This window comes from Rhineura floridana, chromosome 9 (genome assembly GCF_030035675.1).
Source record: "Rhineura floridana isolate rRhiFlo1 chromosome 9, rRhiFlo1.hap2, whole genome shotgun sequence".
Taxonomy (NCBI): Eukaryota; Metazoa; Chordata; class Lepidosauria; order Squamata; family Rhineuridae; genus Rhineura; species Rhineura floridana.
In genome coordinates, this window is record NC_084488.1 from 101,264,416 (window position 1) to 101,291,304 (window position 26,889).

The following is a 26,889-nucleotide window of genomic DNA, read 5'->3' on the forward strand; positions in this document are numbered from 1 at the left end:
GTCATGCCTGGCACCGACCCTGGGCAGAACAGTGACAATGCTGCTTTCAGATTGGAATTCACTGCTTATTGTGAAGATGAAAAGCTTATTAGAGAAATGAGATGACAGGGTTTCTGTGTTCTGGTGTGCTCAGCCTGTATGCTGGTGTTGGGAATCTTTTGTCTTCCAGATGCTGCTGAACTACAGTTCTCCTCAGCCCCAGCAAGCATGGCCAATGGTCAGGGTTGATGGGAGCTGTAGTTCAGTAACACCTGGATGACCAAGGTTCCCCACACCTGCTGTGACTATTAATATTGTTGATGAAACCCTATTCTTTGGCATAAAGTTGTTTAAGCAAGTCATAAATTGTAGTTGTTTAACCAAGAACAAAAAAAGAGGTCTTTTAACTTATCTCAATTTACTTTGCAATTCACCTTCCTAATGTGAACTATATTTACATTTTTACATGCAAACTGAATTAGTTAATGCATGCCAAACTAGTTACCAAACCCCTCTTCATTGAACCAGAATTACATTAGAACAACTTTGAGGTTAACTACACATTACACACTAATGCATCCAATAGTATGCCAAAGTTTATTAAGAAAAAGAAATGCAGAGAATTTGAGATAATTGAGAGAATTTAGGACAGAGAACACATTAGGGGAGGGAAGGTATTTAAGCTTGTCTCTGCTCACTGTTCTGTTCCAAATCACTGTTCCAAGTGGTTTCATCTTCCAATAGTGTTGCAAACAGGTGAGTGCTAGCACCCAAACCTCTCAGGCAGTTGCTGAGACATAACTGGCCTGGTACAGCCCACCAGCACTGACATCTACTAGTTCCACCCATCTACCCATCTTTCTGTCTGAAGGAAACAGCTGGGTCTGGAAAGTTGCTGGCCATGTTAAATTGTCCACACTGCTCTCTGGAGTGACTGATGTATCATCCTTCCAGGATACTATAAAAACGTAACATTACTGGCAGCTTCCCAGTTGCTGGTAAATCCATGGCTAACAACTGATCAGGCCATAAGGGCCTTTTCAAAGCTGATGCCGGTCCCAGTTTCCAAAAGTGTGGCAGCTGAACTTGAACTGGGGGAGAAAAACCAGACCAATTAGCAATCTGCCTGTTTGTTTATTATTGCAAATTGCAACCCATAATGAAGAAGAGTAATAAACTTGTGTAACAAACCAATGCCCATACCTTCTGTTCCCTTCTCTCCAGGCTTCTCCATTTCTGCCTCAAGACTTTTTTTTTTTAAATATATGATCCCCATAGCAAGCCAACAAATAGGCACTGAGTTGCTTTTTGCACGAATACACAGAGATAGATGTTTTCCTCTTGCCTGGCAAGGAAGAAGGAAAAAATATCTGCAAGTACTTTTTAAACTTAGTCCAACAGACTAAAAATGTGGGAAATATTGCCTCCCATGTAAATGTACTAAACCTGAGAAAGGCAGACTCCTATTTGATTGGGTGCTGGGTCTCTCCTCCCCACTTGGGGCAGACCATAAAATAGCCAGTTTTAAGTATGTATTTGTCTTCATCTTTGTTCTCGTTACTCAGACATCTGACCAGCTTGGGCCCATTTAATTATTTGAGAGTGGGCTCCAATAATAATAAACTGATGCAACGGCCTACTTGTTCATTGGCTTCATGCCTTGCAAACAAGCAGGAGGCAGAAATAATGACCAAGAAGAGCAGCAGAACATGGTGATAATGGCAGGGAGGAGGTAGACTCACTGAGAGAATGGAGCCAATGGAAGATATCTTGTTTTTAACTGATAGGAAAACCAGCATGCATGTAACACAAGATGGACTATGATCACATCAGGAGTTCCTAAGTGGAACTGATCTCAGTTGGTTTTAGCACCAAATTTAAGGGGCCAATACAAGAAACAAGTGGGAGCACACTTTAAGGCTTCCAATTATTCCTCTGCAGCAGCCTCACAGGCCAAATTAGGACCCCCACCAATGGTTTAGTAAGTTTGCATGTTATTCAAGGGTTAAGTTATACCTAGAAAGATGCGAAACTTTCTGCATTTATTGAACCATCTCTTTAAAAAACAAAGAAACACATACACATAAACACACTCATATGTTCCTCCTTTATATAAGCACCTGGAATATTACACAAACTTTTTCCTGGTCAGAGTTGAGGAGTCATGTATTTCCCATTCAGAGCTGCCTGAAATATACAGCTTAAAACTGAACAAAAGGAAAAGGTGCCAGTATATAATGCAGAGGTGCTTAAATGTATAATCAGTTCCTGAACCTCCACTTTATGTCACAAATGAGTTTTGCGACATAACCTATTGTGCCAGTGACAGAAAGCTTCACACGTTCTAATCTGTCAAAGAATGATTAAAAAAAGGAATGCTGTTTTGCTGGCAGCTACAGCAATCAAAACACCATGTAAAAACATTCAGACACAGTGGCTACCCCCAGATTTCAAGAGCACAAATGGAAAACACTTCAGTCATAAAATGGAACTAAGTCTCAGGGCAGAACACCAAATTTTGTGGCAAACTCAATTCCTTCCTCCAGAAGCTCTTTCAAGTAAAGCAGTTGAAGGGAGGGCACGTGTATTCAGAGTGACCAGAGGAATGACAGAGATAGGAAGCAGCCATCTATTCACTCAGAATCACCATGTCCAAGCTCCTTTTCACATTGAGCTATAAAACATATGTAAACCTGCATCTTTCATCTCAAGGATAGAAGTGTGTAGCGGGGTGGGGGTTGAGTTAACAAGTGGCTGAGAAGGAAAGGGTTAAATCACAGCATGCTCTTGCTGTTTTCCCACCCTATCCAGCAAAGAATCCACCTCAGAATTTAAGGTCCTAGAAGTTAGGGCTTCTAACTTACCTAAGTTAGAAGCCCTATGTAAATGTAGGCAGAATTATGTGCTTTTTGAGGCAAATAGCTCTTATACTCACAAAACTGAGAAACACCAATTTTTATAGACCACAACAAAAAAGCTACAGCTGGCCATTTATATCAGATATAAGTGTATTATAGTGTTTGACAAAAAACAAGTAGTCTTTATCTCTAATGTATATACTGATCTTCACACAAAACAAGTTATCTTGATCCATGGATTCATTTTACTGGAGTGGTATGATACAAACAGCCAAATTCAGCGTAACCATGCACACATACATATTTCTGCTGGAACAAGCTGGGAATTCAATGAGGTGTGGTGACTGTTTCAAAGCAACCTTAGAAGAGATCATTAGTATGCACACAGGTATACACCAATGTAACTTCAAAACAGCAGCACAAGGTTTCAAGAGAGCAATGAAAAGAGATTGACTAAACATTCTGGCTACCATAAATTTAAGTAATAGTTTGCAGAGAATACAGATTATTACAGCACTGTGCTATAGTAATTCATTTTACCCGCAGACTGTTATAATGCTTTTCAGCAAAAAGAAGGCTCATTGTGGTGGCTCTTAACAATGCAATAACCAAGCTACATATTTTGCTTTATACTTTTAAAAAAACAAGCAGGCATGATATAAAATAATAGTTGAGAATATAAGAGCCTGCTGGATCAGACCAATGGCTCATTTAATCCAGCATTCTGTTCTCATAGTGGCCAATCAGATGACCATGAAAAGCCCACAAGCAGGACCTGTGCACAGCAGCACTCTCCCCACTTGTGATTCCCAGCAACTGGTATTCAGAGACATACTGCCTCCAATAGTGAAGGTAAAACATAGCCACGGACAATCTTCTCCTCCACAAATTTGACTAATCCTCTTTTAAAGCCACCCAAGTTGATGGCCATCACTGCTTCTTGTGGGAGTGAATTCCATAGTTAACTAAGTGCTATGTGAAGAAGTAGTTTCTTTTCTCTGTCCTGAATCTTTCAGCATTACGCTTTATTGGATATTCCCAAATTCTAGTATTATGAGAGGGAGAGAAAAACCTCTTTCTCCACACCATGCAAAATTTTACACACATCTTATGTCTCCTCATCACTACTTCACCAAGATCAAGTATAGTCCAGTGGATGAACTAATTAACTTGTGGGTTTAAATATTAAAATTCACTGGATGAGATTTTAGAAATTAAAGGGCCAGCTACTGTTCTTTATACTATATTACTTGGAGAGAGGTGCCAAATTTTATTGAGTTTTGGGGGTTTTTTAAAAATGGATGTTATTGAGGCCTGAAGATGTGGAAAAGATGACAGGACAGGTTTGGCTGACCTCCTGTGGTTTGGATCATTGCCTTTTTTGGCTTCTTACATCAAATCGGGAAGGAATGGCTAGTGAGGCCAGAGGTTATAAATTCCTCACAGATGGGGAATGGTCGCAGCCTCATTAAAGGAAGCTGTAATTAGACCACTGCTGAAGAAATCTAACCTGCAACTGGAAGATATTATCAACTGTAGTCTGGTTGCAAACATTCCCTTTCTGGGCAAGGTGTTTGGGTGGTTGCTGGACAGCTCATGGGTGACACTGGTTGTCTAGATCTATTTCAATCAGATTTTGACCTGGTGAATCTGCCCAGTTGTTTTGGATAGAGTTGCACTTCCTCTGAACGATCAGCTTCATAGCTTGGGGGTGGCTCTTAGATCTATCATTGCCACCGGCTTTGGCTGATGCATCAATTACAACTCTCTCTGGGCAGACCCTCTCTGATAACTTCCTAGTTGAATTACTGCAATGTTTTGTAAGTAAAATTGCCTTGGAAAGTGGTCTGGAAACTTCAGCTGATTCAAAACAGGGCAAGTGAGAGCCTATCTTACCCCAGCGCTTTGTCATCTGCACAGGCTTCCAGTCAGTTTCTGGGCCCAGTTCAGAATTCTGGTATCAATGTTTAAAGTCTTAAATAGCTAGGAACCTAGTTATCCGAAGGGTCATATTCTCCCACATATACCTGTCCAGTAAGATCTTCATCAGATGACTTTCTCTGAGTTCCCCAACCAACTTCAGCCACTAGGGAATGGGGCTTCTCGGTAGTTGATCCTCAGTTATGGAATGCTTTCCCCAGAGAGACTCATCTGATGTCTATATCATGCCAGGCAAAGACTTCTTTTTATTCTCCCAGGCATTTTTATTATATGATTTATTGCAATTAGATCTGGGAATAAAACCATTTCCTAATTTTAATACAGATCTTACTTATGCTTTTTTGGTTGGATTCTGTGTTTTCATGTTATTATTGTTTTAATGATTGGATTGCATTTTTGTATCTTATGGATTTTTGTAAATTGCCTAGAGGACTTGGTTGATGGAAATGTAATGAGATAAAATAAATAGTCTATTAGCATCCTCAGGCTTGGGAATGGCATGACAAACCCTGCCCACCCAAAAAAGTTTAATAAAGAAATTACTGAATTTCAATTACCTACCTGTAAAATAAGAATAATGAACTACCATGAGATCCTGGAGAGACAAGAGCTATAAAATGCTATCACTATTTTGAGACAGGTAAAGTGAAATAACTGCATTTAACAAACAATACAATTTAATGCTGCATTTCAGCTTAGCAGAGCACAAAGAGAACAGCTCAGCCTATGCAACTAACATTGCCTAGCAGTGACCCCAGGATTCCTGGGATATTGCCTCTCATGAATCAATGTGTGGGTTTCTTCCTGAATTCAGCTGTTTCCTGTTTAATAGAACATGACAGTTATAAATGTGGTTCATATCAAAGCATCAGAGTACACTGAGCTGATCAATACAAACAAAAAAAGGTACCTACTGATATTGTTGTTCTGCTGTTTGTCAAGTTTTCTCTAACACTTTAAAAAATATATATAAATTCTAGAAAGGAGTTCTTCAAGACTTCCTTTCTATTTAAAAACGTACAAGTTGGGATCAACAACAACATGTCACAGCATACGTGCTTTTAAAATACATTTTGCAATAGCAAGAAAAAAGGAAGTTGAAAACCACCCATCCCCATTCTCCTGAAAGCTCACTCTACTGTTCTATAAACTACTAAATGGTGCTTTATTGCAATGGGTGGGAGGGATGAAAATTTTAGGAAGGATATCTTTTTTCTTCGCCACCCTCTTGAAACCTCTCCACTTCATAAAGAAAGGGGAGATTTTTAATCTGATGATATATCTGCTAATCCCTCCCTCCAGGATACTGTTAGAAGTTGACGCAAGCCAATCCCCTCTTTCACAGGCTATTTTTTGGTGACCCCAATTCCAACCAACAAGATTGGGTCCACACAAGTTCTGTATTAGGAAATTATAAAATTATTTTCAGATATGCTGCCTGTCTAGCATGTGGCAAATGTTATGAATGTTATCAATTAATAGAGCCCTGAGATCTTCAGGAGAGGCCCTTCTCTCAGTCCCAACACCTTCACAAGCGCGATGGGTGGGGACGTGAGATAGGGCCTTCTTGGTGGCTGCTCCTATGTTCTGGAACTCCCTTCCTAGGGAGGCACGAATGGCCCCCTCCTTGCCATCCTTCCGTCGGCAAGTAAAGACTTTTTTATTCTGACAGGCTTTTGAGATGGAAGGTATTTAGGATTGGGTTCTACAAGGTTTGTTTATTGTTTTATGCTGTTATTTGTATTATTTTAAATTGTTTTTTAGTATTTTAAGTGCCTGTTTCATGGTTTTAAGGTTGCACATAGTTTAATTGTATCTTAATTGTATATTTTTGTATGTTTTTAACAACATGTAGTTTTATTTGTAAGCTGCCCTGAGTTCCCGTTTGGAAAAAGGGTGGGGTAAAAATAAAGTTTCATTCATTCATTCATTTTCCTGCTTTCTCTACTCTCCCCACCCTTATTATTGCAAAAATGAGCAAACTGGGTTTTTTGTTGTTGTTTTATGCGGAATATTTCAGTTTAGAAACTTCCTTTTTAAGGACTGAGTCAGGCCACTGGTCCATGTAGCTCAGTATCGTCAACACTGACAAGCAGAGGCTTGCCAGGGTTTCAGGTAGGAATCTCTCCCAGCCCTACTTGGAGATGCTGGAGATTGAACCTGGAACTTTCTGCATGCAAGGCAGATGCTCTACTACTGAGCTACAGCCCTTCTCTGGCTTTTTCAGTAGGCAGACAGCTGATTATTGCTATAGAAGATGGATTGAGATCAGCAGTGGTATTGCATGTGACTCACAAGCCAATCCTATGTTCTGCTGCAGATTAAATGTGCAGCACTGCTGTAGAAGAAGAAAAATCATCCTCTTACTCTTATGCGAGGATTCATCTCCAGTGCCAGGCACAACAAGGACTCCTTATATGTTCAGCTAAAAGGGGTGGGGCAGAAAAGGGGCTGCTCAGTGACAGTAAGAGAGGCAATACCAACACTTATCTATCCGTTTATTTTATTACATTTATATCCTGCCCTTCTTCCCAAAGGAACCTAGGGCGGCAAACACACAAATGATAAAACAGAAAAACTAAAAACAATTCTAATAGAGGTACCGACAGGTAAAGATCTCTACTTAAAAGGTTTGTTGGAAGAGTAAGGCTTCAGTAGGTGCCAAAAAGAAAACAGAGGTGGTGCCTGTCTAATACATAATGGGGGGTATTACAAAGGGTAGGTGCCACAACACTCAAGGCCCAACTCCTATATTGCATGGAATGGCTTTTCTGATAAGATGGTATAACATGAAGGACTGGCTCCTCCCATACTATCCTGCCTGCAACCCAATATATGTGGCTGATAAAAGACTGGTTGAGACATGTGGGAAAACCTTCTTTATTGTGGAACTCCAGTTGCAGAACTCCCTTGTGTGGGAAGCCCATTGACGTCCTTCCTTTTTGACTTTTTCACCACCTAGTCAAGAGTGCTGTTTAATATTAATAGCATGAATATTCTTTTGGCTGACTTGGCTGTTTTGTTTTGTTTAATAAAATCTTCTGCACCATTTCTGTTCATTTTGTGGTTGCGTTTTTTTAACTTTTTGAAGAATTGTTTTAAATCCGGAGTGGGAAATTTTTTTCAGACCATCCCCTCATGCCAGTGGCGAGTGTGGCCCCAGGCAAAAGTGGGCAGTGCAATGGATGCGACTCTTACTTTGGTGCAGTAGATCACATTCCAGCCCCATACAAGCCAGAGGTTTCTACAAATGCATCTCTCCACCCAGGCAAGCAACAGGCATTATCACACACTCCAGCTACACAAAAGGACACCAGGAGGGTGAGGAGCAAGGCCAGTGAGGGGTATGGCCTGAGAAGGGGCATGACATAATGAGAGTACCAAGCAGAGTACCAAGTGGTAAGGGCTACATATGGCCCCCAAGCCTGAGGTTCCCCACTTGTCATAAATGCTGAAAGCCTTCCAGAGTACTGTATATATTTTTTTTAAAAAAGGAAGGGCAGGACATAACTTTTCTAAATACATTTTTTAAACAGACATTGCCTTGATCAAGAAGCTAAAGGGCCAGCTGAGCAACCATGATCTGCTTTCTCCACTTGCCTGGTAACTGTCAAACAGAGCACAATATTATGGCTTCTACCTATTTGCTCAGCTCAAGAGCTTTCCTTGCCCAGCAGGTGAGTTGTCAGAACAAGAACATATGACTCATCTGAAATAACAAATAGCCCTACTTGATGGCTAATGCACTAAATCATCACCACCATGTCAGAATGATGGGGTAAATCAGAATCCCAGCTCTCACTTAAGAAAATAAAATGTCTCTAGACCCTACAAATGAAGAGGCTACTGTACATGGGACAGTAAATTGACAAGCCATCAGAAATAAGGAAACAAAAGAAATCCAAATCTATTGTTTTTGCCACTCTCATAACTTCAAACCAAAGAGACAATTTATAATTTCTTTTATTTAGTTAGGGTAATTTAGACACTAAGCTAAAGATAACTTTCCCATTAATTTTCCAAAACAAAGTAGAATACTCAACCAAATTTCTTAAAAACACATTCTGAGCTTAGAAGCCTGATTTTTGCAAAAATGCTGCTTTATAGATCTGAGACGGGCATACTCAGTATTGAATTAAATAATTCTCTTTGTACAATAGGCAAAAAAATTGCTAATATAATATAATGCAAGGGCCCACCAGTGGGGCATGGGCCAATATCAAGTGGACCTCAGTGCACCATTTATACTTCTCTATTCTAGGCTGACATTTGGAAAGGTCCATTGTTTAATCATTTCTTGACCAAATCTTGTCAGAAATTGTAGATTCATGATTTTTTATGAGCATGAAGTAAAAGTATCTTGGATGCACTGCAGCTATCCTTTAGGCATGGTCTAGATATACTGAGTTAACATTAAGACTTGACAAAGTTCAGATATATGATCTTTCTATTCAGATTTGGAATATCGTTCCACAGAATTGAAAGGATCTTAATTTTCTATCATGTTTGATTAGTGTGATACATCTAAGGTTGCAATCCTAAGAACATGATCCTACAGTTTACAGTGGAAAAACAAAGAGTTAAACATACAAAAATGCTTGAACTAGTGCAATATATCAAGTGGTGACATTAAATGCACACAACAAAATACAAACTCGGTTGTGTTGATGTGACTGCATCATGCACATAATGTAAGTTAAGAAGTTAAGAAGAGGAAAGGATCAAGGGTTAGGCAGGGGAACAGCAACATGACCACAATTCTGTCCCTGTCCAGCTGGTGAGAGCCGGTTAAGTGCCCTATCGTGGCTGGCCAAGCCTACAGGCAGCAGGACAAAGCTTTGAAACCAGGTAGAGATGAATAGAAGGTGGAAGATGGAAGTAACCCAGAGCCAGAGCTCCATAGACAGAGATGGCAATAGCCTTCCTGCCACTGCTACCAGATTTCTATTTGTGGTGGGCTTCCTGGCAATCAGCATATCTGTGAAGGGTTCCCAGGCAGGAGACAATTTGTCCCAGATCAACGTGGAGCCATTTAAGTCCCTTCTCCAACCTCATTGAGGAATGGATCTATGAAACAGCTTACTCTCCAGCCTGCTATCTACCATTTTGTAGTCTCTTTGTAGGTCAACTGAAATCTCTGGCAAGAACGAACAGGTGAACATGGGGTCTCAGAGAACAAGCAAGGTGGCTCCTTGGAAAGCTCGGCCTGTCTGGACTGCTGGTCTCTGGGTCTATATATTTTATTTTATTTATTTATTTATTTTATTTTATACCCCACCTTTCTTTCACTACAGAACCTAAGGTGGCATACATGTGGTTCCTAGACAGTCTCTCATCCAGACATTGAACAGACCCAGACCTGCTTAGCTTCAGCAAGGTGGAGGCCTCATGTGCCTTCAGATCATAGCGTGGGGCTATATGATAGGGAGACTCTTCGCAAGGGAGACCATCTTATCTCAACCTCTCCAGTTCCATGTCCTTTGGGTAAGTGTTCTCACAGACGTTCTCCAGGTCTGGAGATAACAACAGTGACCTCCAATGCTGTTATGTCTGGGTCCAAGGCTGGCTCAGAGTTTAGATGTTTAGAGAGTTGAGATGTTGTAATTGTCATCATCATGTGAAATTGTTAGTCACTTGTTACAAAAAAAGGTCTCCAAGTGACTTGCAAAATATTTAAGAGAATAAGCATAAGTAATAATACATTATAATAAAAACATATGCAATTCATTAAATACACACAAAGCAAACCTCCACAACAGCAGCACAACTAACAGCAAACATCCTTGTCTATTATAAGCCTGGGGAAAAAGATTTTTTAAAAAGGCGTCAGTGAAGGCACCAGGCACGTCTCACTGGGGAGCCAATCCTACAAATGGGGAGCCATAACTGAAAAGGTTACCAGGTAGGTCTCCCCCCTAGCTGTGCTGCTGCCCATGAAAGCAGCAGCTCCTCCTCTACTCCACAGAGAACAGGCAACAGCACCTGCGATTGCTTGACACTACAGTGGATGCGTAAGTACTAATAGTTGCAAGAGCTGCAGCCACTGGAACTACGGCACAAAAGAAAAGGGCAGGAGGTAGCAGAAGCAATTCCTCATTACCAGGAAGTTGTTGCTAATTCCTTTGCCAAGCAGGTGGGCAAATACACAAATTGTAAGGAGCAGCACCACCAAGTACCACTTGCTGACTCTCATTGGGGAATGCTGTCAGGTTATTGTTTGAGTCTCAACACCAATGTGCACGAGCTAAAAAGTCCTTGGTTCAAATCCCACCTCAGCTGTGAACTTGGCAGCTTGCCCTAAGGCCAACTTGTATCTCTGAGCCTCAGGCACATCCCAGGCTTCTAAAAGTGGTTTTTAAAAAGACCTCCAAGAGCATTTAGGATTTTGAAGGTTCTGGAATTTTGAGAGTCTTAAGACATGCTTGTGCTGTGAATTTTATTGGGTTAATTGACACACTTTGCTACTGTCTTTTTATACTGGATTTGTATTTTTATCATTTAAGCATTTTAAGTATTTTAATTATTGATTTAAGCAGCCCAGAAATACTGTTTAGTAAACAAAAGCTGCATAGTGGGATTTATTGTAAGGATTTCCAAGACATATGAAGTACTGTTCAAGAGGACTGTGTAAATGCTAAGCATTAACATGAACGTGCCTTTTACCAGTATGTTGTGGTCGCAAAATACGACTTCCAAGGCTCATATTCTACACAAAGGGTGTCAGCTGGAATACACCAGTAAAAGTATTCAATACCTCTTGTTGTTGTTGTTGTTATGTGCCTTCAAATCGATTACAACTTATGGCGACCCTATGTATCAGCGACCTCCAATAGCATTTGTCATGAACCACCCTGTTCAGATCTTGTAAGTTCAGGTCTGTGGCTTCCTTTATGGAATCAATCCATCTCTTCTTTGGCCTTCCCCTTTTTCTCCCCCCTTCTGTTTTTTTCCAAGCGTTATTGTCTTTTCTAGTGAATCATGTCTTCTCATTATGTGTCCAAAGTATGATAACCTCAGTTTCATCGTTTTAGCTTCTAGTGATAGTTCTGGTTTAATTTGTTCTAACACCCAACTATTTGTCTTTTTTGCAGTCCATGGTATCCGCAAAGCTCTCAACACCACATTTCAAATTAGTTGATTTTTCTCTTACCTGCTTTTTTCACTGTCCAACTTTTACATCCATACATAGAGATTGGGGATACAATGGTCTGAATGATCCTGACTTTAGTGTTCAGTGATACATCATTGCATTTGAGGACCTTTTCTAGTTCTCTCATAGCTGCCCTCCTCAGTCCTAGCCTTGTGATTTCTTGACTATTGTCTCCATTTTGGTTAATGACTGTGCCAAGGTGCTGATAGTCCTTAACAAGTTCAATGTCTTTGCTGTCAACTTTAAAGTTACATAAACTTTTTAAAGCATTCAATACCTCTCTCCTCTACTATATTATAAATAACAGTAAAACTACCATTCTAGATTATTAGTAAAACTATTTCACTGTTCATATTTCAAGGCAACATATTTCCTATATTGTCAGTTATGCAAAGCCTCTGGGATCTATGAAGCCACTGGCAGCAGTCATTAGGAGATTCGGGGCAAGGTGCGATCAGTAAGCTGATGACACTTAGCAATATTTTTCTGTAACAGAATCTGGGGATGTCACAGCATCTGATTGTCATGATGCACAACCTATACTCTGGACAAGAGGCTACTGTAAGGACAGAATATGGAGAAACCGATTGGTTCCCCATTGGAAAGGGTGAGAGACAGGGGTGTATTTTATCACCCTACTTGTTTAATCTATACGCTGAACATATCTTACGGAAAGCAGGATTGGACCAAGATGAAGGAGGTGTGAAAATTGGAGGGAGAAATATCAATTTAAGATATGCGGACAATACCATAGCAGAAACCAGTAATGATTTGAAGCAAATGCTGACGAAAGTTAAAGAGGAAAGCACAAAAGCAGGACTACAGCTGAACATTAAGAAGACTAAAGTAATGACAACAGTCTATACGGTTAAGTTGCACTGGATGAGCTAATCCAATTTTGTCTATGCAGACATGTCCTAAGGAAGAACAGAACTGCTAGATAATGGAACTGCACTCTGTTTTGAGAGGCAGTAGTCAAAATAGATGCCATTTTCATTATGGTAATTCTGGACATTTCCTTTTTCATTTCTTTGGTTAATTTATAGCCCACCCTCCATCATAGTAGCTCCGAGGGTGGGTACAATACACTAATTAAATGACATAAAAGCATCTAAGAATAAGGTAAAACAAAGGCAACATTATAACTACAAAAATAAACAGCAAATTATGTGATGGCAGAGAGGGCTCTGCTAGCAATTCTCTAGTCCATACAGAATTTGTAATAAAACATTAGGAGCAAAGCTTATTTATTCATTCATCCTGACCTACAATCCAGTTAAATGTAATATCATCCCTTTAACAATACTATTCCAATACTGTCAATGGGTCAACGTAAGTTTAAATGCAATTACTCTGGCTTAACTGATGCAAACTTCTCAGTGCATATTTAGAAGTTTAACTAGTTATGGCAAACAAGCCAAGAACTTGATCTTGGTTGGTTGTTTTTTAAGGGACTAGAGTTAGAATAAGACACATTTCCAAGTCTGCATATTATTTATTTATTTATTTATTTATTTATTCGATTTCTTAGTTGCTCATCTGGCTGGCTACCCAGCCACTCTGAGCGACGTACAAAGCAAAAAACATATAAAACATCAAAAACACCAAACACTAAGCAAGAAAGCTAAACAATAACATAGAGACTAACTCAGTTACAATAAGGCTTCTCATCTGTATAGTCCAAGAAGCGTGCCTTCAGATGGAAACTCGTGATATGAGTCTTCCCACCCTTGCACAACGACCGGTGTGAGTCATAGTCCATATGCAAGACCGAAAAACAACACCCCCTCTTGATCTCAGCATCCAACATCCAGTACATTCAGCGGGGGTGGGGAGGTGGGGCGCGGCAAACAAACCCCTTCAAGTCTCGACTAACAGGGAAGTTCTCTTCAGAAGCCAACAACAAAGGCATTAAGATGTAAATACTGCTGATATTAAGGGCAAGCAGACAGAGGTCAGATGGTAAGATAGTGGCGGCTGCATACTGTAGCTTATAAAAAAATGAAATCAATGCAACTTCACTCTCGGATGCAAAGGATGGGGAGATGAGAACAGAAATGTTGGAAACCCAAAGCTCACCATGGTTTATTCATAAATCATTTTAGCTATGGTTTAATTTGGCGTTACAGGAACATATAGGCTCCCAAATCAAATCAGCTGAAGTTTTTTCAAAATTATAGAAATAAGAAAATCATCATTTCTTGTTGCGACCACACAGGGAAGGAGGCAAGAAGGTTGGGTAAACTGGGCTATATTTATTAATTAAACACAAAGGATCTGCAGAATGGAATAAGGTGCAGGATAATAACTGCTCATAAAATGATGTGAGCTTTATCTACTCCCGTCCCTTAAGCCCAACCCTTTTTGGTGAGTAGGGAGGCCTTACTAATTTGCCCCTTCCTGGGGCCCCACAACTCTGGGCAAGTGATACAGGTTGGCCTCAAAGGTGCTCCTTACCCTGCCAGTGGATGCCAGAGCCTTGAAAACACCCTTCACCCTTAAATGTGCCTAAGGGTGCTCATCAAACCTGAACTACCTGGTAACGTCCCACATCTACCTGCCAATATGTCTAACTAAACTATTTAGAAGTCTGCCACCCACTAACCACACCCACGCCCAGAGTATGGGAGGAAGGGGAACAGCCAGTAAGGGGCTGATGGGCAAAAATCCCTACTCAGCCACAAACAAAAAGCAAATGCCTATACTGAACAAAGGGCAGGAGAGTGGGCATCAAAGCCTAAAAGGCCGAAGGGAAGGCAGGACTATACAGCCTGATGTCTAGCCCTGCCCCTCCCCATGGCCTTAGCAGCCTGAAACAGAAAGGGATTGCGAAGAGCTCCAAAAAGACCTCTCCAAACTGAGTGAATGGGCGGAAAAATGGCAAATGCAATTCAATATAAACAAGTGTAAAATTATGCATATTGGAGCAAAAAATCTGAATTTCACATATACGCTCATGGGGTCTGAACTGGCGGTGACTGACCAGGAGAGAGACCTCGGGGTTGTAGTGGACAGCACGATGAAGATGTTGACCCAGTGTGCAGCAGCTGTGAAAAAGGCAAATTCCATGCTAGCAATAATTAGGAAAGGTATTGAAAATAAAACAGCCGATATCATAATGCCGTTGTATAAATCTATGGTGCGGCCGCATTTGGAATACTGTGTACAGTTCTGGTCGCCTCATCTCAAAAAGGATATTATAGAGTTGGAAAAGGTTCAGAAGAGGGCAACCAGAATGATCAAGGGGATGGAGCGACTCCCTTACAAGGAAAGGTTACAGCATTTGGGGCTTTTTAGTTTAGAGAAAAGGCGGGTCAGAGGAGACATGATAGAAGTGTATAAAATTATGCATGGCATTGAGAAAGTGGATAGTGGATAATACTAGAACTCGTGGACATTCAAAGAAGCTGAATGTTGGAAGATTCAGGACAGACAAAAGGAAGTACTTCTTTACTCAGCGCATAGTTAAACTATGGAATTTGCTCCCACAAGATGCAGTAATGGCCACCAGCTTGGATGGCTTTAAAAGAAGATTAGACAAATTCATGGAGGACAGGGCTATCAATGGCTACTAGCCATGATGGCTGTGCTCTGCCACCCTAGTCAGAAGCAGCATGCTTCTGAAAACCAGTTGCCGGAAGCCTCAGGAGGGGGGAGTGTTCTTGCACTCGGGTCCTGCTTGCGGGCTTCCCCCAGGCACCTGGTTGGCCACTGTGAGAACAGGATGCTGGACTAGATGGGCCACTGGCCTGATCCAGCAGGCTTTTCTTATGTTCTTATGATGATTTTAAAGCTGTTGAAGTTTATTTTGCAATGAGCTAAGATAATGCATTATTCTTGCTCAGTCCATTTAGAGAAGTCTTATGATCAACCAATATCTTTCATGCTAAAAAAGGAGGTGGATAATTTTGTGGCAACATTGTATGAAGGCATGCAATTAAATAATACCTATAGGGTGAGGCAGGGATTCCTTTATATACAGACACCAAATAGTTTTCATCCCTTCTTCAGAGATATCAAAACAGACCACAACTGCACGTGGGACACAGAAGGGTAAGAAAATCATTTAGCTCTGGTGCTGGGAACTAACAATGACTCATGGAAAGCTTCCATGCAGTACAATGTAGTAAAGGGGAAGTGGAGCTCAGTTCTGACTGATGCTCCTTATTAGCCAAAATGGCACCACCCATGCACAAAAGGGAGATATCAGCAGGTCAGGGAGAAGGTTTGTATAAGTAGCAAACAAATATTTAGGGGGCAAAAACCTTAATGGGGAACAGCTCAGTGAGGACAAGTGTGTTCAGTGGTCATGAAATACCAACTGTCTGATGGGGAATGGAAAACTAGAAGAGGTAATGAAATGAGTGTATGGCTGGCTGAACAGGAGCACTTTACACTAGACCATTTTATGGTAGGTTTTAACTTATGTATCCTATGGCCATCAGGGTGAGGGTGTTTCTAGTACAGGCTCAACTCTGCAGCTTAAGAGACTGTTCTAAACCAAGCTAGTTAGAGCTGCCTATGTTAACAAAGAAGAAATAACAGCTGTTACTAATTTCATTTATGCAAGTTATGATGGCATTATTAAAACAGATTGGCAGGGCCAGCTCCAGAAGGCGGCCAGATCAGGCCCTGGCCGAGGGCCCTGGGTCCCAAGGGGCCCCTCCTTAGGGCGGGTGGGTAGTGGTAGCTTCCGCAATCCGCGCCACAGATGGTAGGAGGAAGTTCCCAGGCACCCCCACACACTGCTGTGCAGACCTGCAACGGCCACCTACAACATGCTCCGCCTACTTCTCAAAGTAAATGCTGGTCGCCAGGGTGGGGCCAGGCATGCTGGGGCCCGTCATGCTACAGGCGCAAGTCTGCCATCAAACAAGATGGCAGCCAAGGTTTCACTAAGGGCCTGATGCCTTCACTGCCATCTTGATTGATGACAGACTTGTGCCCGCAGTGCGAGAGGCAGGTGGAGCATGTTGCAGGTGGCTGTTGCAGGTCTGCATGGCAGTGGAGGTGTCTCAGAACTCCCTCCTGAGATCCACAGCACGGATCATGGAAGCTACCACTACCCACCCACCCACCCTAAGGAAGGGCCCTTCAAGGAGAGATAGGAGGGATGGGTGTGCGTGCTTGCGCCAGGGCCCAGGGCAGGCTGCTGCCCAAGGCCCCTAGCATGCCTGGTCCCAGCCCTGCAGATTGCAAAAATATTAATTGATTTTTACATGTTGGATTGAGACTGCATTAGTCCCATTGAAATCAATGGTGCAAGTTACAAATGCTTTGCTTAAATCCAATTTATTTCAATGGGCCTAAAGCATCACTACCTTAATTTGGATTCAGTCCCATGTATGTAAGCATAACATGATGCCTAATCATCCTTCACTGTTCTCCATGACCTCCTAACCAGAAGTGAATGGAATGACACGGCACAGATTACCATTTTAATTTCACTACCACAAGATGTGGTGATGGTCACTAGTTTATATAGTTTTAAGGACAAATTAGACAGATGTCTAAACATCTGCAGATGTCTATCAACTGCAATGATAATTAAATGGAACCTTCAACTTCAGAGTCAATGTACTTCTGAACTCCAGTTTCAATAGGAAGAGGACAAGACAGTGTGGAGAGGTTGCCCTCAAACCCTGTGGGCTTCCTGAGAGCAACTGGCTGACTACACCACTTGAACAACAGGATTACTGGGCAAGATGGACCCTTAGTCTCAACTAGTATGGCTCTTCTTATTGGCTCATATTCTTCAAGTGTGAGACAAAATGACAGATATTTAACTGCCAGTGCTCACTTTTGCCCACAGCCCAAGAGAAAGCAAAGCAAATGCTAAGGTAAGGATCAGAGCCACAAAAGCCTACAAGATAAAACCCAAGGGAAACAAAAACATTATAAAGAAAAATTTCAACACTGATTCCCACAATGGATTCCTGTAGTGCACAGAATGGAAAGGAAGGTGGAACTATCTTCCAGCCCATTCAATAAAAGAAATTATCCAGTAGCCTATGGCTCCCAAGAGAGGTTCACTTGGCACTTTGGGTCTTTTCATATATTGCTTTTTAAAAGTGTATGCCTAAAAAAATGCAAATATGACAAACAAGTGTCCAAAAATGGGTTTACTCATCTGAGAGCTGGCTCCGTAATGTGGTGTGTACACTTGATAAACCTAGGCTTGTCCCTGAAAAATTTATGAAACAATGAAAATCTGCTGTAAATCATTAACAAAGCAACATCAACCTATTTAAAACAAAACTGAAAGGATATATGACGACTCCTATATGTTAACAGTTTCTGCCTTTCTGATTAAATATTTTTATAAGTAACTAGTTTAAGTACAATCATCTCATAAATTATTAGGATGGTGTTCAACAATATGCATACAATAAAGCAATACCATTAAAAACTGTACAGAATAATCATAAAAATGATTGTTTGTGAGGCTTGGCAAATCTACCCCAGTAATTTTTAAGTTTCGAAATTCTAGACAACCTAAGAGGGTCTATTCATTATCAGCTGGACAATGTTTCATTTCAAGTATTGCCATTTTCAAAAGTGTACTCTAGGGTTCTATCAATATTCATATTCTCCAATCAACATTATTAACCACAAGGGCACAAGAAGATGCAATGATTCCAGATCTTGACAGATGAACAGGTAACAGACAAAAGGGAGAGTCTTTTTGCTGCAGACCTGGTCCATACGCCATTTAAGTTTTATTAGTGGGTGTTCCTGCATTACTTTATAATCTTATCATGAAATCAAAGTTCTTTATTAAAAAAGGGAGAGTTAGCTGTTCTTTGGAGAAGGAACGTTTAATAAAAATGAGTATGGTGCTCCACAAACATCCCACCTCATTCCCTTATATCACCCTCCAGAAGTTGCTGGACTACAACTCCCATCATCCCCAACCATTAGCTATGCTGGCTGGGACTGATGGAAGTTGGGATCCAGCAACACCTGGAGGGCCACAAGTACAGTCACCTATAAAGGTCTTGCTGCTTTGAGGAATTTTTTTTTAGGAGCTCTCTAAAATACAGCACAAAAAGCAACCATCTTTGTGCTCTGAATAATTTTCATGCTTTTTACCTAGATGCTTTTTATTCAAGTGGACACAACAATAAGTGGACACCACAATAAGTCATCTGTCTGAAGGATGAATTCAGAGGCATCAGCCCAAACAACCGTCTCACCGCATTATGCTGCTCCACCAGCATCCCAGAAAGTTCTGAAGTCTCTTCCTCAAAGAGATCTAAAAGCCACTGAGGTTGCAGTGCAGCTTCTCCCTTTAAGAGTCAGTGGAAATGTTGACCTCTGAAGCCAAGTAGCATGAACCCTGTTTCTCCAAGAAATTGCCCAAGTCCTCTCTAAAGCAATCCCCAGTGCAGGGCATAGACTTCTAATAGCTCATCATCAGGAATAAGATCAGCTGAAATTCCTTTATAAGGGGAAACACAAATGGACATACACAGAGAATTACATAGCACATTAATAACTAACAGGTAAAGGACGCAATCTCACATTCATTTACTAGGCAGTAAGTCCCACTGAACTCAGTTGGGCTTCCTTCTGTGTAGACATGGCTAGGACTGCAAGGTGCTATTCTGGCACATGTTTTCATGATCTGGACTAGAGTTCTGGTCGGATTCTGCAGTACTTTCACCAACTTTGCAGTGGTCTTTTTCTGATGGATACTGTTGCATTTTAACTATTTGTCAGCTACTCGGAAAGTTTTATCTTCAAAATCTTCAAGCGCTTTTGAACTGAAAAGAGAAGTAGCAAGCCTCCGTAATAAATAACTAAATATATAATAAAAACAAAGCTGCAGCGATAAAGACTTTTTTGTCGTGATTACAGTCAGACAGCAGAGCTGCACCTCTGAAATTCACGTTTTGGGTGCTCCTTTGCATCTACATCTCTTTCTCTCCCGTCCCATAAGAGGCCGACGGGCACAAAACTGTTTGACCCAGGCCAACCCAAAAGCTATTCCTCAAAATGCATCGCCCTCCTTCCCTCTACGTGCACGTGTGCCAAGTTTACTCTAGTTTGGGGTTGCAGAAGAGCCAAAGCAGCAGGAGAAAAGCTCCTCGTCTCACCCTTTCCCGCTCTCCGCCAACTCGCCTCATTTGTTACCTGCTCGTGCGCCTCAGCCATGCATGCCCTTCACCGGGTTCCTTCGCGCCGCCGTGAGAAGCCGCAGCCCCAACCCAGAGACCGGAGAGTGAAGCCGACAAAACGCGACACTCCCATCCCCTCTCACTGTTTCCCCGAACCCATTTCGCAGGACAGGGGGCTCTGCGCCCACCGGCTTCCACTGCCTCCTTGAGTGGTTCCACCAGGGAGAAAAGTACCACAAGGAAGACGATGCTGTGCAAACAGCGTGCTTCTTTCGCAGCAGGTGGCGGCGGTAGTTCCCACCAGGCCAGGGAGGAGCAGATAGGCTCCGCTTGGCGCCTTGGCAGCTATTTAACCTCGCCCGCGCGCTGGTCATCATAATAACTGAGAGCCAAAAACAGCGCGCGCGACGGCAGGAGCGCTTTCTTGCCCCGCCCGTCCGTCTACAATTCCTTGGTGGCCCATCAGGCGGGAAAGCGAACGAGGGCAGAGGCAGCTGCCAAGGGGGTGGGGGGAGAGAACAGCCGACACCGCAGCAGCAGCAGCAGCAGCAGCAGCAGCAACACCTGCAAAGCATGAGGCGTTGCGTGTTCCGTCTCAAGCAGGCTTTTCTATAGCTGCCGCATGGTGAGGTGGTAGAAGGGGCTGTATCTCTTTAGGCTGAAGGGGAAGGAGCGACTTTTTGGGATGTTCTCTTATGGGGAACTCTCCATACTAGTAGAAAAGCAGCACATCAGGCAGTGAAATGCTCGCCCAGCCCTTTGCTTGATTTCTATCTACAAGGAGTGTTGTTTTTTATATGTGGAGGTGTATTCCTCAATCCACTGCACCTCCTTGCCTTTCTGTAGTGCCACTTCATTTCTGCCTCAATACTTAGGTAGCATTCAGACCTACTTCCATTGACCTAAATAAGACTTACTTGCAAACAAACATTTCCAGTGGCTGTAAAGCAAACACAAGACTTTCATTGGCTAGAAACTGTATTTTATTTTATTTTTGCTTCCGTTTTGGTTATTTTATTTTATTATTTTCATTTATTTATAAATAATTATTTAAAAGTAATTGTATACCACCCCCTCATATAAACTATCAAGGCAGTAAACAATATATGTAAATACAATAAAACATATCATAAAAACAATACAGAACAATCATAAAAATGATTGGCTCATCTGAAGAAAATTTAATAGGCCTGTTGATATAAAAAGACCTTCAAGAGATGACTGATAGTTAGCAGTGAGGAGGATGCCTGCTGACCACTGCTGGAAGAGTGTTCCACAGCATGGACTGGCAACTGTAAATGCTAGACTTCTAGTTGACACCATTCAGGCCTCTGTAGCAAGGGGGACAACTAACAGCATTTATCTGTATGATCTCAATGATCTACCTGGGATGTAATGGCTCAGGCAGTTTTTAAGGTATCCTGGACCCAGGTTAGGATCATTCACAGACAAATAGCATTCAGCAGCAGAACTCTTGAATTTTGGGGCCATTTTCACACATGTGGCTTAGCTTTTATTTATTGTTTTATTTTCTATAGTTCTGCTTTTCATCATAACTGATCTCAGGGTGGGTGTACAATACCACCAAAATAAAACAATACAGCTAAAACCCCATCAATTATAAGCAAACAATGAGCAGGTAAAATACCATGTTGAAAACATGTGGGCTCCACACCACCAGCAGTAAAACCGGCCAGCTAATATTATTTATTTATTTGATTTATTATTTGATTTATATCCTGCCCTTCCTCCCAGCAGGAGCCCAGGGTGGCAAACAAAAGCACTGAAACACTTTAAAACATCATAAAAACAGACTTTAAAATACATCAAGATGCCTTTAAAAAAAAAAAAGGTTAAAAACATATTGTTTTTTAAAAAAAGTTTAAAAACATATTAAAAAGCAATTCCAACACAGACACAGACTGGGATAAGGTCTCAACCTAAAAGGCTTGTTGAAAGAGGAAGGTCTTCAATAGGAGCCAAAAAGATAACAGAGATGACGCCTGTCTAATATTTAAGGGTAGGGAATTCCGCAGGGTAGGTACCGCCACACTAAAGGGCCGTATAATACCTAATATTCTTTTGCTCGGAATTGATCTGCAATATAAATATCAAACCTAATAGGCAACAATGTTCATTCCATTTGCTCTTGTGCATTCTGTCCTCTATAGAGAAATGTAGCTCAATAGTAGGAGCACAGGCTTTGCATGCAAAAGATCCTAGGCAAATCCCACCTGGAGAACCATTATAACCAGTGTTGTATACAGTGCTAAGTTAGTGATCTGATTTGGTACTTTATAAGGCAGCTTCCTATCATTCATGTCCCCTAACAGTGCAATTAAGTGAGAGCTGGCAGAGCTACTTTTCTGTGTCATGTCACAAAATGCCCTCAACTATTTTTGTCATCTGCATACCTGTGCAGTTTGAAGCAGCACATCTTATAGGTCTTCAAATGACTTTTCAGAATAGTCTATCACACTGAGTTCAATTTCATTATGCTACTCCAGAGCAAAATAGTTGTGGGATTAATGCTACATTCCATCGTATGTGTTATTCTTTTCATGAGCAACCCACAGAAAACAGTGGAACTAGCAGCCAGAAAGCATGCATAGGATCATGCTGCACAGGAGTAGACTTGCCTTAAAGGAACCGTCTGTGCATTTCCCTCACTGAAAGTAGACAACAGATGAATGTACAGTTGCAGTCTCCTGGGTTGTAATTATTGTTATTATTATTATTATCTTTATTTATACCCCGCCATTTTTCCAAAACTGGAACTCATGGCGGCTTCCAGATAAAAAATACATATAATTAAAAACATACAAAGTCTACATTAAAATAAGATTAAACTATTTCCAATATTAAAACCATACACACATATAGCTAAAAAAGTTCAAACTAGTTTAAAAATGATATAATAGACATTAGCAATACAGCACCCTTCACACCCTATCCTTAGCCTTCAATTCCAAAGGCTTGTTGGAATAGGAAGGTCTTTGCTTGTCGGCGGAAGGACTGCAAAGAGGGGGTCAGTATTACCTCCCTAGGAAGGGAATTCCAAAGCCTAGGGGCAGCCACCGAGAACACCCTGTCACGCGTTCCCACTAGTCATACTTGAGAAGATGTGGGTATTGAGAGAAGGGCCTCTCCTGAGGATCTCAGGGCCCGGGCAGGCTCATACAGGGAGATACGGTCTGATAAATAGCCTGGACCTAAGCCGTATAGGGCTTTATAGGACAGCACCAGCACTTTGAATTGTGTCCGGAAACAGACTGGCAACCAGTGGAGCTTTTTTAACAGGGGGGTAGTATAGTCCCTGTAACCAGCCCCAGTTAGCATTCTGGCTGCAGCACGTCTGCCAAACAGCTTTCTGAGGCTCCATTCTATTCTTACTGGTATTCATATACCAGTGCACAGGCTCAAGATTGCCTTGAATGTGTCCCTCTCTCTCTTCTTATCCAATCTGTGGCTGGGTGTTCTCTCTGTTTGATCTGTGTTTTTGGGTTCTGAGTTGCTCTTTATAGAAGCCCATGGACTTAGAGAAACATTGAGATATAGAGAATTCATAGAGCTATAAGGCAGAAAAGGACAGAAAATTCAGAGTAAAAGAGCAACAAGAGGCTTTGCAAGGCCCTGATCCAACTCGGAGGGAATATTGACATTGCACTTTGACTTGGGAGAGGAGGAAGACTGCCAATTCACCACAATTTGCCTCATTATTTGGCCCACACACAGAGCCCATGCACACCCCTATCGCATAGTATAAATTCACATATATGATGCTGATTAGGAATGGAGACATGCAGAATGATTGTCATTATGTTTTCCCCTTGTAATCCTTATTTAAATTATTGACTAAGCAGCTTATGATTTTACAACAACATTTGTGGTGAGCCATATCATTAACTGGCAGTCTGATCTTATTAATCTGCTTGTGACAGAGCAAATAGTGCCTTGTGCCACTGGAGCTATATTGGGACACCATTTAGACTTATGTCCAGTCAGGCAAATGTGTTTAGGAATGGGGCTGAAATGAATTAGAAAGAGAACAGGAAACTGGCCAGGACAGAATTTCTCTTTTTTCTAAGAATAATTAGCTTTCATTTTCAAGACACTGGAGCATTTAATTAGAGTGAAAAAACATCTTCAAAATAAATTAATGCAGTAGCAGCTGTTAATCCTGAAGAATATCATATTATTTTAGTCACAGACCTTCTTAATTTGTCAGTAGCTTATTCTCCAAGTGTTAATAATTTCATCCTTTTTAAAGTTATATTGTTAAACATATAATTAAATATCCACATTATTCCTTAAATATCCAAACCTCTTTAGTTCCATTTTTATTAACAGCATACAACATGCACAAACCTTTGTACAGCATAAATGACCAGATGTCAAGAAGCTATTCAGTGAAGTACTCTGTGATTCTCTTGATAAAACAAAAATCTGAGTCATTATGTTTTCTTAATGAACTGCACTTCAGTGGTGTGAACTAATAGAGGAAGATTGCAGCTGTGAAAAAAACTTTTATATATTAATAACAGCCTACCTGTGCCCTACATGAAGTACAGGACACATGTTGTTATATGCCTTCAACTCGATTATGACTTATGGCGACCCTACGAATCTTTTCGGATATATTCCGAAATACTGTAACTGTAAACCTCCCAGAGAGCTTCAGCTATGGGGCGGTATACAAATACAATAAATAAATAAATAAATATTCATAGGGTTTTCATGGTAAGAGGTATTCAGAGGTGGTTTATCTTTGCCTTCCTCTAAGCCTATGGCACCCGGTATTCCCAGGCAGTCTCCCATCCAAGTACTAACCAGGCCTGAACCTGCTTAGCATCCGAGATCAGATGAAATCCAGTGTGTTCAGGGTATGGCCATAGGCACAGGACATAGAATTACCAAAAAAGGTAGGATTTTCCAATTTTTCAAAAAGCCATATGAATTTTCAACAAAAAAATTGAAGCAAACACAGGTTTGCTGTTACCTGTTAGTTTACAAACTCTCCATTGACTGAGCTGCTATGATAAGAGAACTTCTGAACACCAGACTTGCCAGAATTTTAGCTTTAGTTCATTCAAATGAACAGGCGAAAATTCTAGGAATATTCACTTGATGCAAACCTGTGAAATCCTATGGTGACAGAGGGCCAAAATATGAGTTGGAATATAGGTCACTTTTATTCAGATGAGAAGATGCTGTCTCCCATTTAAGTAAACAAAAAAGAAAATCTTTAAAAGCTACAGGCGTTACTGGAATTAACATCTGTCCATATCATAACTGATAGCAAAGCATCTTGGAGTGTTCCAGTGTAAATTATAGTATCATTCTGAAGTCCTTCCCTCAGCTCCCCACATTTTCTCCCCTAAGTTTGCAGCTCAAGTGTCTGAATTCTGTAAAATAAAAAGACTTTAGAAGAATTACAGAACTGCATGTAATTCAGATCTGCCCTTATTCAAGTATGCTATCTAATGTTGGTCATACTCAGCATAAATTCACTGAAATTAAGGAACTTAATGCCCATTAATTTAAGTGGGTCTACTCTGAGTAGAACCTAGTTGGATACAACACAGAGCATTTCCTGTTGAAAATTCTTCTGAAATGACAGTGGACTCATAAGATAGTCTATTCATTGTTTGACCAAAGTAATTGAAAACTTTTCTGAGGGAAAAAGCCTCTTCAGATCATATTAAGGTACGTTATTTCTACAAATAATGGAAACTGTGCAAAGTATCTGTTGTTTCACCACAGTGTTTATTCTGTTTTCAACATCTTGTTGCCTAGCAAGAAAAGTCAGACCATCAAACCACCTTCCTGGGAAAATAACAAGTCCCAAACGAATTGGTAACTCAAAAATATTGGCTGGACCATTAAAACTTGGGCAGAGAGATTTCAGAAGAGAATAAATCCATCATCTTTGGTCAGTACATCTCACTTTTTGCCCAAATGTCCTGTAAAGTTTGATGTCAAGTTATTTTTAGTTAGGAAAGTTAATCTTATCCATTGTCTAAAATAATAGTTGAATCTTTATTTGTTATAATCACTATACATGTAAAGTAATGGATTAACATATCCCAGTGATATTATTTACATAACAATTATTTTATGCATATATTGATGACAAAACAGAGTCTAGGAGTAGGCAGACCCTAGTTCAAATGCCCAGTGCCCACCCAGCAATGAAGTTAATTGGATAACCTTTGGCCTGTCATCAACTCTTAGCCTAATCTCCAGTATTGTAAAATCAGGATGGGAAACCATGTATGTTGCCCTGAACCTCCTGGAGGAACAATGGGGTAATATGTAATAAGTAAATATTTATTGATCCAATAATTAATTGCAATAATTTGTGCATACAATAAAAGACAACTTCCAGCTTTTCTTGCTCCAAGAGCACACCTCTAGTACTGAAGTGGAAGTCTTGATGGATACATAGTCTATTTGCTTTTCTTTGCCATTCCATTTATGAGGATTTAACACAGTGTGCTACAGTACATCTTTTCTTTCTTTTATTGGCACAGGACCAAAGGTTACTGAATCATCTCTGTTCTACAGAGTTCACATGAAGTGACTAGGAAGCCTCTGTATTGACCTGAAGTGAGTGGGTAGATTTGACTTTGTGTGTGTGTGGTGGCCCTTCTCATCTAATCAGCCATTGGTTTCTGCTGACTGTAGAGTAGATTTGCCTTCTTGAATGTTTCGTCTGAATGGTTTTATAATCCTCTTGTTAAACAACTACTACTAGTATATTGTTTTATGGATTTTGTGCTGATAATTAACTGAACTGTCAGATAATGTTTCATATACTTTGTCTTTTGTTACTGTAATT

General features: G+C 40.8%; 1 protein-coding gene and 1 pseudogene across 1 annotated transcript in view; both read right to left on the reverse strand.

The window, feature by feature from the left end:
- Positions 1-20,373, reverse strand: part of LOC133364311 (melanopsin-like) — a 65,328-nt gene extending 44,955 nt beyond the window's left edge. Inside the window, exons 1-2 of the mRNA XM_061584678.1 lie at positions 20,065-20,373; positions 19,125-19,369 (exon numbers count right to left, since the gene is read on the reverse strand). Coding sequence (XP_061440662.1) covers positions 19,125-19,148 — 24 coding nt within the window. The 5' untranslated portion in view covers positions 19,149-19,369; positions 20,065-20,373. The remainder of the gene's footprint in view (positions 1-19,124; positions 19,370-20,064) is intronic.
- Positions 20,374-24,829: 4,456 nt separating this feature from the next.
- Positions 24,830-24,945, reverse strand: LOC133364647 (5S ribosomal RNA; annotated as a pseudogene).
- Positions 24,946-26,889: the final 1,944 nt, after the last annotated feature.